This window comes from Gossypium hirsutum, chromosome A06 (genome assembly GCF_007990345.1).
Source record: "Gossypium hirsutum isolate 1008001.06 chromosome A06, Gossypium_hirsutum_v2.1, whole genome shotgun sequence".
NCBI classification, from domain to species: Eukaryota; Viridiplantae; Streptophyta; class Magnoliopsida; order Malvales; family Malvaceae; genus Gossypium; species Gossypium hirsutum.
Genome location: NC_053429.1, coordinates 11,275,772 through 11,289,238, shown reverse-complemented (window position 1 = coordinate 11,289,238; position 13,467 = coordinate 11,275,772). Strand labels below are relative to the sequence as shown.

The 13,467-nt window shown below is 34.9% G+C and overlaps 2 protein-coding genes across 2 annotated transcripts; one reads left to right on the top strand and one right to left on the bottom strand.

Annotated features, from left to right (window-relative positions):
* The first annotated feature begins 157 nt into the window (after nucleotides 1-157).
* LOC107963275 (uncharacterized) lies at nucleotides 158-864 on the top strand. Its single transcript, XM_016899835.2, has one exon. The coding sequence runs from the start codon at nucleotides 297-299 to the stop codon at nucleotides 675-677; it is 381 nt and encodes a 126-aa protein (XP_016755324.1). The 5' UTR covers nucleotides 158-296; the 3' UTR covers nucleotides 678-864.
* A 971-nt stretch (nucleotides 865-1,835) lies between these two features.
* On the bottom strand, nucleotides 1,836-4,388 carry LOC107962637 (uncharacterized). Its single transcript, XM_016899098.2, has 4 exons — nucleotides 4,180-4,388; nucleotides 3,968-4,050; nucleotides 3,766-3,856; nucleotides 1,836-2,093 (listed from the first exon to the last, which is right to left on the bottom strand). Exons 1-4 carry the CDS (start codon nucleotides 4,206-4,208, stop codon nucleotides 2,063-2,065), a joined length of 234 nt encoding a protein of 77 aa, XP_016754587.1. The 5' UTR covers nucleotides 4,209-4,388; the 3' UTR covers nucleotides 1,836-2,062.
* Nucleotides 4,389-13,467: the final 9,079 nt, after the last annotated feature.

Sequence of the window (13,467 nt, the reverse complement as noted above, 5' to 3'; positions counted from 1 at the left end):
AACATAAAAGACAACCTGGTGGTCCAAAGTCACTATTGAAGTCTTCTTTCTTTTAGAAAAAAAATCTTATGCAAACTAATTAAATAAAGAAAAGAAAAAAGAATGCTAAATAAATAAATGGTAATCCTATTCCTATATCAAAAAATTGGGAAACAAAGAGGGTAAAATCGTCAACGCCATCATATAACATACGGGGACCTCCGCCATCTTTTTTGTATATAACATCTTCATTCTCATGTTTCACTTTTCACTTTCTCTTCCAATTTCTCGCTATTCCCATTAGCCCACGCTTGTTGATGGCTACCCATCTTTTCACTTTCCGTCCCTCCAGAACCCACGCCTCTGCTATTCCTGCTCACCTTAAGCCGGACTCCGACCGCCGGAGAACTACTACGTTATCTACCCCGACCAACTGCTGGGCACCGCTGTTTGGATTACCGTCCGACCCCGACTACATTGATTCCGATAACAAAACTGAGGTGAAGCAAAGACGCCAAGTCGAATCGCTAACGGACGTGGGACAAAAATGGGCCAGAACAAAGTTTTCCCCGGCTCGCTTCACGGAAGATAAGGCCAGGCAGCTCCGTATGATGACTACCACCACCTCCTCATTTCACGACATTATGTATCATTCATCCATCGCTTCTCGACTCGCTTCCGATTTCAAGGATCGCTAGGCTCTATGGCACTCTTCCGCCATTCACCGCTAAAATTTGTACCTATTATTTATTTTCTTCTTTACGGTTGTATGTCCATTTTTCAATATTCTTATCAAAGGACTGAAATTTTTTTGTTAGATAATGAATATTCCAGGATGATGATGTGTAATTACTGAATATCTGATATGAATCTTTATTTTGTAAATTGTGAATTTGATTCATATATGTCACGACCTAATCTGCAGATTTCAATTGCTCTTAAAACAGTGAAGAAATGAAGGATTAAAAATGGTGTTAAGATGTTGCATTGCTTTATTGTTGTTCGGGATCCCAGACCCACGGTAGTTGTCGATAAGCCGTCAAAGATTCTCCAAATATGCTAACTAAGACCCATTCAAGTATCAAAAATAGGTATATGCTTCGTACCCAAAAAGAAAATAGGAATATGCTAAGTTCTCTTTCAATTGTTCCCATTATATTTGGCTGCCTCGTAGGGATGGGATAAAAACAAGAGGAGAGCAGAAAAAATTCATATCAAAATCCAACATGTCAAATAATATTTGATTCATCATGTAACTATAAAGTTGCTTTCTTTTTTCACGTTTAATTCAACGGCAAATAATGCATCTCTTTCTTTGTCCATTCTAAGTTTTTATGGTTAAACTTTGCCTTCTCTTTCAAACCATCCTTGCATACGCAAATAAGCACCAGAGGTAAAAAAAAAACACAAAAAGGGTTGTCAAAGAACACCCCTTTGGCATCGTCAAGGGTTTCTCTTTAAAAGATCCAAGTACTACTTGCAAATTTCTCAAGCATGAAAATTGCGTGTGACAATGAAAGCAAGAATCATGCCAAGGCCACTTTTAACACTGCTCCACCACACAACTACCCACCCACTTGTTTTCCTTTCCTCTTCAAACCCAACCTACACACCCAAAAGTTAGATGCAAAGCAATTCATGTATATGATACCACATAACTACTTGCTTGATAATGATGCATGTCAGCGATGAAGAATGTATGGATGGTAGTTTTTTTTTTTTTTTCCCTCTTTAAAAACGTTAAAACCTAACGATTTCACCTTGTAATATCAGGCAGAGTTCACAGCATTGTAGTTCCGGCTTCTAATGCATAGACATGACCTGCACATCTATCACATTCGATAAAGAAATTACAGTTTAACAAAAAAGCAGCTCACTCAATCTTATTTCTCTTTAAAATTGAAACTAATTCCGTAATATGAAGCTTTAAATCTTACGCCTAACTTAATTATAACTGTGAGATACAAATTATCATCCCACAATGAAAGGAATGAGAAGAATACAATTCAAGCTTGTTCTAAGGCATAATAGAAGAATAATTATTAGAGGGGTAATCAGTTCCTCAAGCCAGACTCTGCAATGTTCACTTGCTCTCAGCATCATATAGATCCGAACTGCAAATTTATCAAGGAAAAGAAACCAGAAGAGGAAAAGCAGAGAACAAGGAGCATAACTAAATGACAAGGTTAACTAATGCAGATGTATTTAATGGAACAAAACAAAACTCAATTATAAACTGACTCCAGATTTCCTAGCTTGTTGTAGAACCATGAATTATTATATGAGTGACATGTTTTTAAAAGGCATATCATAGATTTCCCGATTGCCTACTCCCACCACCCAATCCCCAACGAAAGGAAAGAAAGAAAGATGACTGGTAAATTTTCTATCTCATGTAGCATGTAAGTATGCAATTTTATTAGGAGGCAGAGTGAACAAGTTCTATATATAGAAAATGTTCAGCATATAATTAATATTAAGCAAAACAAGGCTGTAAGTTAAATGTCAAATAAATTGAACAATTAAGAGAGTCAATATTGTAATTCTCAATGCATGTCTCTCTCTTGCACAGTTCTCACACATCTATATTGAAATGCATTTTACGTTTCTTGTTTGTTGTTCAGTTAAAAGGAAGAGAAACATTCCCTTGAAACACATTTTAATAAGTAAAACGAGGATATCACAGTACAATTAAACCTTTTCCTTCTCTTGGAGAGATGCCTCACCACAAAATAATAGGGAACACAAAGGCATTGCTTTTACAAATGTGATTATTATAAGTTTGCAACTTAAAGTGACGCGAGATAGGTTGTAGAATGACTTTTAAAAATAGAATGCACTGCTTCCGAAGGACAGAACATCAACGAAGGCATATTAGATTCGTAAGATAGAAATCAATCATCGTCCGCTTGGTTATAGAGCCTTATTTTAGCTGACAGCATAAGCATAAGGCATGAATCTTAACATTTAGATTACTTGTGCTATTTTCATTACTACTGGTGAGAAAATATGATCTTTTCATATTTCTTGGCTCTTGCACCGCACATCTACCCCCTTATAAAAAATTCTTTAAAAAAATCCCTATATAACCAGAAGCAATGACACTCTTAACAATAAATGAAACGAATTGGAGTTCACGGGAATCAATTTTCAGTTTAAAACATTTGAGAAACCAATGTACTGATGATTTAATGCTTTCCCTTATTTTTCCTCACCAAACAAATTCTTCAGAGGCATAAAGAATCCAAATAGAAAGCCCAATCTTGCTTATATGCATCTCCATTCTTTACAATCAAATAAATTAATCTCTCAAAGGCAACACCTGCATGATGCATTGTAGAGACACATGTATTGTTGAAAACAAATGACGTCCTATTGATAATAAGTTACATGTAGACATCATTGCAAGACATGTGGAAAGCCAACTTTTTAAAGCTGGAATATACATGCATCTATCATTCAGCCAAATACCCAGGTCCGTGATTTATCAATACATTAGCGTTGAACCAATTTTATTAGACAACACACATGCCATCATTGAACTCAATACTTGTAAACAGTCAAAACTGGGAATACTGATGTAAGTGTACACCATACAGCGTTCAGATCATAGAAAATGGAACAAGATTCTCCAATTTACATAAAGACTAGGAGCACATAAAAGAATATGCAGTAGCAGGCACTCAACAATTTAAGCACGAATGATTAAGAGGAAGGGGGAGAAACAGAGAACCAACAATCAGGTACAGTAATTAAAGCAAAATAAGGTAAAAATAATAAGGATACACCAAATAAGAACCATGAATAAAAGCCCCAGCCAACACAATAGTAAACAGCCGGTCCCTTAAAACTGGGTTCTTCCTCAAAGAAAGTCGAACTGACAAAGGCAAAAAGAATTAAGAACCCATAAAAGACTTATATCTGAAAAACAAAACCCAGGTATCAAAATCACCCAAAAAAGGGAGGACAAGAGAGATTGTAGACTTACTTAAAGGGAGAACAGGGGCATAGACTAAAGGGACTAGGAACTTGAAAGGGGGTCCTTTGTTCTGCCTCCTATAAACAACTTCCCTGTGAATAGATATTAAAAACAAATATTAAAACGTAGTGGCGAGAATCAGAAAAGAAGAAAACGAAAGATAGTTAACAAACATATGGGGGAAATTTTAAGAAAAATGGAGAATTTTCGAAAAGACTTACGAATTAGAGTGATCGGAAGGGGAGGCCATGGAGGGGTTTGAATAAAAAGTAAAATTTAAGAGGTTTGAAAGGAAATTTAGTTCTGCGGGAACTGAAGATGGCGGGTTTGGCGATGATCTGATCTGGATGAAAGAAATTAGAGTAGCGTATCGTAAGTCTTGCTTATGACTTTTTCTTGTTTGTAGTCGCCCACCGTTTTGGGAGGGTGTTTTAGGTTTTTTACTTTTATACAGAGTTAAACTTATACTTTGTAACTCTATATTCTTTGGTAAATTGCACTAACAGTCACTCAACTTTTGAGTAGTTAATAAAACAGTCATCTGAGTTTCATTTCAGTCACTTAACTTTAAAAAAATAACAAAACAGTCACTAACGTTATTGAAAAGTGACAAATTAGTCACTCATTAACATTTTTCGTCACAGGCTCAAGGGGATAACTGACATGGCCAGTTAATTAGCTGATACGTGGCCAGTTAATTAGCTGATGTGGCCAGTTAACTTGCCACGTTGGACGAGTAGTCAAAAGGTCAAAAAGAAAAGAAAAGATGATTGGTCTTTTTTTGTCTCTTTCTTCTTTTTCTTTTCAACTTTCTCTTCATCTTCTTCTGCCTCAATCTTTGTCTTCTTATGCTTTTTTTTCTTGTTCTTCTCTCCTTTCTCGTTCAACCTTATCTTTTATCATCTCCTAAATTCGGGTCTTTTTCTTTTAATCCAAATGTGCTCCCACCTATAGTTGTGATGCAAAGTGTTTAACACTAATAAGATAGTGATAAAATTTACAAACAGCTAAAAAAATTGAACTGTTGGTTGTTGGGGATGCAAGAAAAATACAATGTACTGCAGCTACAAGGAAGCAATTTAGTAGGCACTCATGTACAATGGTATTTGAGGCACATGATAAATGCATTTTGGTTCTCGAGAACCAAGCCAACCAGTTTTCAGCTTGGTTTCAACCATTGCAAATACAACTTTTGTTGGCTTCTTCTTCAGCTTTAACCTACCAGTATCTTCTTTTACACCCTTTTTTTCAAGGACTAATTCCTAAGGCAAGAGGGACAACAGGCTTGGGTGTCTTTATTTTCTCTACTATTATAGCTTGAGTGGTTAGAACTACCCCAGAAACAGAGACAGCAGTTTGTAAGGCCAGCATACAAAAATGTCAAAATTTAATCCATGATCTATCTAATAAGACCAAAAAGATAATGAAAAATCAATAGACAATAACTTCTCAATACATGCAAATAGATGGTTGACTCCAAAATAGAGTCATATTTTTGCTACAATATCAGCACCAATCTGTTCATTTGAATCTTCCATTGAATTCTTTATTGTGTGAATCTGCTCTGACAAATGTATATAAGTTGCACCACCACCAAGTACTATCCCTTCATCCATGGCAGCAAATGTTGCATTCTTTGCATCTTCAATTCTTAATTTATAGTCTTCAAGTTCTATCTCATTATGTACTCCTACCTACAATTGTGATGCAAAGTGTTCAACAATTCTTAGTTTACGGTCTTCAAGTTTTATTGCAGAACAAAACTCCTTCCATTTTCTCTTCTTCTTTTCCTCTTCTTCTTCATTTTTTCTCTTATTCTTCTTTTTCTCTTCTTCTTCTACTACCCAGGGCTCTGAAATGGGTTTAGGGTTAAAAATGACTGTTTAAAATGACAGCTAGTCCACTGTTAAATGCCATGTCACTTTTCCGTTACGTCTGTAATGGAAAATGGTTAAAATGATTGTTTTGTTATTTTTTCAAAGTTGAGTGACTGAAATGAAACCCATGTGACTGTTTTGCCAGTTACTCCAAAGTTGAGTGACTGTTAATGTAATTTACCCTTTTTCTTTTTAACTTCAACTCACACCTAATCTTAAGTAGAAATTGGTAACTCATCTTGTTATTTTTTTAGTTGATAAAATATTTATATAGTGTTGAAATAATATTATCGACCAATAGTAAGTCATTTTACGTATTCTAATGATGTTAGTTAAGTACTTAAAATAAATATAAATTGACTTGTAATTTTTACGTTTAGGTATTAGTTAAATAAAAAAAAATTTAATTACTAAATAGATATAAGTTTAGATATCTTCGTATGTACTAACCCTTTGTCTAATTATCTATGTTATATACATAGACTCAATTGCATAATGATTAAAATTCAGGCTAAAAAGTAAAAGAAAAAAAACAATAAAAAAATTCAATTCATCTCTTATGAAGAAAATGTATACAATTGAACTTTCAATGATTAAAACAAATTATATTGCATTTTCCATTAACCTTCATTTGATAGATTTAATCGTTAATGGTGCTAATGTGACTCAAAAAAGCCACAGATAAACTACAACAGACTTTTCTTTCTCTAGAACCAACAACAATGACTGAAACAACTACGCCATCAGTTTGAAATTAACTCATCATTCCAAGCTTTGTGTCCATTACTCCAATGCCTACTTTCACGCTCATCAAGACTACATGGGAAAATAACCTCTTTTTGGTGGTTTTCAAGGCAAAAGAAAATTGGATTTTTTGGGGTTTTGAAAGAAAAGAAGATTTGATGGAGAAATGAGGATACTTCTTGCAACAATGGCCTAAGGAAGTGATAAAGAAGCAATTGGCAACAATCCTTCGCTTATACGGAAGAGTACTCTTGCTGCCAAGAATTTGCTTGTGAAAGGAATCGGATGGAGATTGGAGAATGGTACTGATATCCTAGTGTATAACGATCCATTGTTGCCTGATGGTGCTAAATTTTTCATGGAACCGGCTCCTTTAATGGGTATGGAATTTATTATAGTCAGTGAGCTCTTTTCAAGAGGATAGCCCTACTTAGGATAAATCAAATGATCAACTGGTATTACATTTCAGTAAAAAAGGGTTACTCTAGCTTTGCAAACGACTACCACTACAGGAAAATAGACTTTTAGCGGCGCTTTTTTTAGCCTTTAGCGCTGCTTTTAAGCGCCACTAAAACTTTTAACGGTGCTTTCTAAAAAGCCGCAAAAAAACACCGCTATAGGTAACGCCACAAAAATTTGTGGCGTTTATTGAAAAAAAACGCCGTTAAAAGTCAAGGCTTTTAGCGGCGTTTGTGGGAGAAGCGCCGCTAAAGGTCAAGGCTTTTAGCGGCGTTTGTGGGAAAAGCGCCGCTAAAGGTCAAGGCTTTTAGCGACGCTTTTTCTACAAACGCCGCTAATTTTGGCAGATTTGTAATTTTTTTTTTCACCAATATCCAACCCTTCCTGCATTAAAATCCAACCAAATACAACAAATATAATATAAAATGCAGCCAAAAACAGCAAATTTAACATAAAAAATACAACCAAAAACATTAATTCTAAATGATACTTCAATTTTAACTAAAGATATATGATATAATTAATAAATAAAGTATAATTTAAAATATTTTTACAATAATGTTAAACGTGACAAAACTTAAAAACATTCTTACAATAAGAAAACTAATGTCTAAGACGGCGGCTTTTGCGATTGCTAAAACATATGCATCATCTGCTGAAGCTGTAGCTGGAGGTCATCGTACTTTTTGCTCTGTTCTGCTACCATCGCTCGTGCCTCTGCCTCTCTCGCTGCAGCCGCTGCCTCCCTCTCTGCTGCCTCCGCTCTAAGTTGTTGCTGGAGTTTTTCATATTTTCGTTGAACCTCAGCAATTTGCTCAACCGTGTTCGCTTGTATTTGAGCTATCTGGTCTCTTAACCTCTGAACTTCAGCTTGAGCTTGACTTCCGGAAGGCATGTATTGCTGGGAGCCGGATCTAAAATATTGGGTCGGGGTAACACCAGATCCTTGAAATCGAACCCGACCGTACCTTTCAGGACCCAAAACTTCAGTGATAATTCTGTTATCAATGTTTTCAAGATTAACAGAACTATCACTCGAAGCAATCGCTTCATATTCTGCCTTCTTCTCCTTTAGTTTCTCCTAAAAAATCAATTAAAGAGTTAGAAACGAAATATATAATAAAAAGGAATGCAACATAACTTAACAAAATTATTTAAAACTACTAATGATGAATTGAATTAAATAATTATAATTAAAGATTATAAATATTTAAAATAAATCAAATATTATTAAGTGAATATACCATAATTTCTCCCGCTTCGGATGTCATAGGAGATCCATCTTTCTTCCTATGCGTAATCTCAAAAAGCTGAAGGCGTCCAACTTTTTGTTCGGATTTGACTTCCTACAATATAATAGTAAGAATATTATTTAATAATAGAAAGTTATTAATATTTGAAAGAATTAATAAATTCATAATACCTCGGCCTCAGCTACAGAAGTAAAACTTCTCGACCCAGCCGTGTGCTTGAATTTTTATTTTTTCCTGCTGCTTGTTCCAACTCGCTCACGGTTCTACATAATAAAATTATTATTACGTATATAGTAAACACTATATATAAGAGTTTGGAAATACGCAATACCTCTCCCTTCTTTGAATTCCAAAATCTAACCGCATCTTCCCATTGATACCTCAGCATTCCCGGTGGAACATTTCTCAGTTTTTTTCTCGAGGCTTATGTCTTTCTTAAAATATTGTTTCTTTAAAGTGCTTTTATTGTCTCTCCATCTTTTACCTAATGCCTTCTTGATATAATCATCGGAGACTTCTAAGGCAAATCTCTCCTAAAAAAACATAAGTTTAAAATGTAAATATAAATGAAACTTAAACCAAAGTATTATAAATTGCATTCACATTTTGTTACCTTAATATTAGCGAGAGCCTGATTTTTGTTGCTATCAGGCATGTGATGCCATGATTCGTAGTTGATGGGCAACATATTTGCATTTCGTGCTGAAATGCCTAAATAGCCTGCTAAAAGTCGAGCTTCAGATCCAACAGGCTGACCATGAGTATTTCTACTTACTTTAACACGCTCGATAGGATCTAAGTCGTATAAATCTCTAAGTAGCGTTCGTCCTCGAACTCTGCGCGTCCCACCACTCTCAGCTGAAAAATGATATACTATTATTATATTAAAATTGACAAATAATTCAATAATAAAAGTCAACACATGTAAAATGAACATAACATTACTTTGAAATTCTTTAGGCTCATCAAGTGTCTCCGGCACATTCGAAGATCCAACAACTGTCTGCTGTTCACTATTTCTTTCTTCAGAATTTGGAGTATTCTGGATAATACTTAAATCTCGTACTCTTCTTCTACGCATTTTTCCTGCAATACACATAAAATAGTTAAAGTTTTAGTAACAAATTACAACAATAGTAGTAAATATAAAATAGTTAAATTATATAACATGACAAAGAGTAAAATTATAATATTACATATAATTAAAATATTGTAAAATCTTACTACATCATTATTCGTAAATATCTTCATCCACATCATGTCGAACCCATTGATGTTGTGTATTAGTACTAGGGATATTTTCATTTAAGTTTTGTTCTAGAAAAGGTAATGTTTCTGATCTTTTGACGATGTCATCTCTACTTCCATTACCCATTTCAAACAAGTCTCTAAGGTGTTCCGAAGTATAACATACCAACCCTCATCAGTTGGATCTTTCGAATAAAAAACTTGTTTCACTTGAGAGGAAAATACATATGGCTCGTCCATCAATTGTTGTCCAGTGTGAATCAAGCGAGAGAAATTCAACATTGTAAAACCAAATTGATCTTCTTTAATTCCTCGAGCAGTATTAACATCAGCCCAATCATACCGAAATAAGACAACTTTCCATCTGCCATAGTAATTCAACTCAATAATGTCGGGAAGAAGTCCGTAATACTCCACATTACCCTCAACCAGATTACTGTCCCTAGCACTAGCATAACTTGTAATTGAAGAATTAACAACAACTCCACAATTTTGAGTTCTCCTCATTCTCTCACGATACTTTGTATGAAATCTGTATCCATTGATGAGGAAGGCACTATATCTTTTTATTATTCTGTTCGGACCTTGGGAAAGCCATTTAACTTCGTCATTGACGTCCTTTCCACTCCAAACATATTGAATCGAAAGTAAATTGAATAATTAACTAAATTTCGGGATTATATGTAACTTATTAACTTTAGTTACATACCGTTTGATTTAACCATTCATGAAAAGATTTTGTGAATAACTTAATAATCTCTCGATGTTGCAATCTTCGAGAGCTTGCACGAGATCTCAAAATTTGTTTGTACTCACTATGTTAAAAACAAGTGTAATTGGTTAGAAGATAAACAAATCAAAACGACAAATATGTGAGGAAATTTTAGAACTTACTTGCGTAATGGTTCAACTAAATCGTGGTGAAAAAGTACATATCGATGTGCTTGTATCCACGATATATCATTTAATTCTGCAATTTCAACTTTGCCGATTGGTTCTCCATAACTTTAGAATAAATAAGTTTCGGCCAAGTTATGATCATTGAGCCCAGCATTTTTATTTGGTCTATTCAATCGTGTTTCAACATCTTCTAAATATCTAGAACAGAATGTCATGCACTCCTCTGCCAAGTAGCCTTCAGCAATTGATCTTTCTGGATAACGCTTATTGCGACAATAAGATTTCAATTTGCTTAGGAACCTAAACACGATATACAATATTTATCAAAAGTTGTAACTAAATGTATAGACGCGAATAAATAAATACTTGACAAATAAATTAGCACCTTTCTATTGGATACATCCATCGATAAAAAACTAGTCCACCAAGTATTGCTTCGTGAGGGAGATGGATTACCAAGTGCACCATAATAGTGAAGAAGGAAGGTGGAAAGATCTTCTCCAAATTGCATAAAGTCAAAGCAGCTCGATCCTGTACTTTCTTAAGTTCTTCAACATCCAAAACTTTGCCACAAATAGCTTTCATTATATTGGATAGTTCAATTATACAGGACGTCACATTTTTTGACATGCAGCATCGTAAAGCAACTGGAAGTAAATCTTGCATCAAGATGTGGTAATCATGTGATTTTAAATGAATATAATCTTCGATCTTTAAGACTCACACATCGAGATATATTTGACGCATACACATCTGGGACCTTTATATCCTTCAACACTATACAAAACACCTCTTTCTCTTCCTTTGACATTGAAAAAATAGAATGCGGCAACCGATATTTCCCATTTGGAAATACTTGAGGATGAAGATTACGCCGAATTCTCATATCAACTAAATCAAGTCGACTCTGAAGATTGTCTTTTGATTTTCCATCGACATTCAAAATTGTCCCAATTATGTTCTCGCAGACATTCTTCACAATATGCATGACATCAAGATTGTGGCGTAAAATATTATGCTCCCAATAAGGTAACTCAAAAAAATACTTCTTTTTTTCCACAAGTCTGCCTCATTAGGATCATCCTCTTCGTCAAATTCATCATCGGATTCATCCCTCGATATTCTCTTTGATTTCGTGTTAGGTGGTTGATTCATCTTCCCATAGCTGAAGTTGATATCTTTTAACATAAACAAGATTTCAGATCCAACGGTCTGCTGAGGAGCTCCTCTGTACTCTTCAGTACTGTCAAATAGAGTCCTCTGAAATCTAAATTTATGATTTCCATCTAACCACCGACGATGGCCCATGTAAGAGAACTTCTTCCCATTGTACAACCACTTCGAACAAGTTTGCGCAGCACTACAAGGACAAGCATAACATCCTTTAGTACTCCAACCTGATAAATTAGCATAAGCCGGGAAATCATTAATTGTCCACAATAAAGCTGCATGTAAATAAAAGTTCTCTTTTCTTAATACATCATATGTCTCAACACCCGACCATAATTATTTTAACTCTTCAATAAGTGGCTGCAAATAGATGTCAATATCATTTTCGAGACCTTTCTCTCCAGGAATAATCATTGATAAAATAAACGAAGATTGCTTCATGCAAATCCATGGAGGCAAATTGTAAGGAACAAGCACCACAAGCCAAGTATTGTACGAAGTACTCATGATTTTAAATGGATTAAAGCCGTCAGCTGCTAGCCCAAGCCTCACATTTCGAGGATCGCTTGCAAAGCTTGAAAATTTCAAGTAAAATGATTTCCAAGCTAAAAAATCCGCAGGATGTCTTAATAATCCATCATCGGTCCGTTGATCATTATGCCACCTCATAGGTTCAGCCGTCTTTGACGACATGAAAAGCCTTTGAAGTCTTGGTATTAGGGGAAAGTATTGCAAAACCTTGACTGGCTTCTTTCTTAACTGTGCCCCACATTCATCCGTATTCACATCTTCTGTATTCCCATTCATCTAACGAGACTTGCCGCAAACATTACAACACTGTTGGTTCTTCTGATCACTCCAGTACAACATGTAATCATTTGGGCAACTATGAATTTTATCGTACCCAAGGCCCAAATCTTTTATTAGTCTCTTCATATCTTGACAAGATTGGGGGATTTTTGCAAAAGGAAACATCTCTCTCAGAAACTCTAGCAGCATTGTAAAAGAATTTCCAGTCCACACTCCCAAACATTTTAAGTGAAATAAATGAATGCAGAAGGACAATTTCAAATATTTTGATCCCTCGTAAAGTTCTTCATTCATTTCATTAAGTAAATTGTAGAACTTCGCCGCTTCTTCATTTGGCTCCTCATAAGGTGCACTTGTTCCCGTTTCGCCAAAAACATTTCCACTAATGTTACAATCATCGGATGCAATAAAGTCAGGTGGAAACGATTGCTCACCATGACTGTGCATATTAAATGCATCCCTCAACATACCTTCCATGTCATCTTGTCTAACATACTGATGGTAATCAGTATCAGGATAAGTCAGATTAATCGTTGAAGAAGTTCCACTAGATGTACACTCTCCATGGAAAATCCATTTTTTATACCCCCAAATAAAGCCATCAACAATTAGATGTTCGTAGACAACTTCACGAGTATGCCAATCGATGTTGCCACACTTCTTACACGGGCAAAGAATCATATTCTCTTGGCTTGCATTTTGAAATGCAAAATTTATAAAAGTTTGTACTCCATTTCGATAGGCGTTGCTTACCCTTGACAATTTCATCCAACTCCTATCCATTTCGTAGTTCTTGAATTCTAAAGTTGACAATAAATTACACAGGTAAGTTGTTTATTATGTAAGTCTTGATATGATATATTTTTATGTTTTATGTAAGTTACGTAGATTATGTAAGTTATGAAATTTGAACTTTAAACTATATGCTTTTAAGGAAATTATTAGATTACACTAAATGTATTAGTTAAGTTATGTAAGTTGTTATGTACGTTATGTGAGTTATGTAAATTATGTAAGTTATGTGAGTTATGTAAGTTGTTATGTAAAT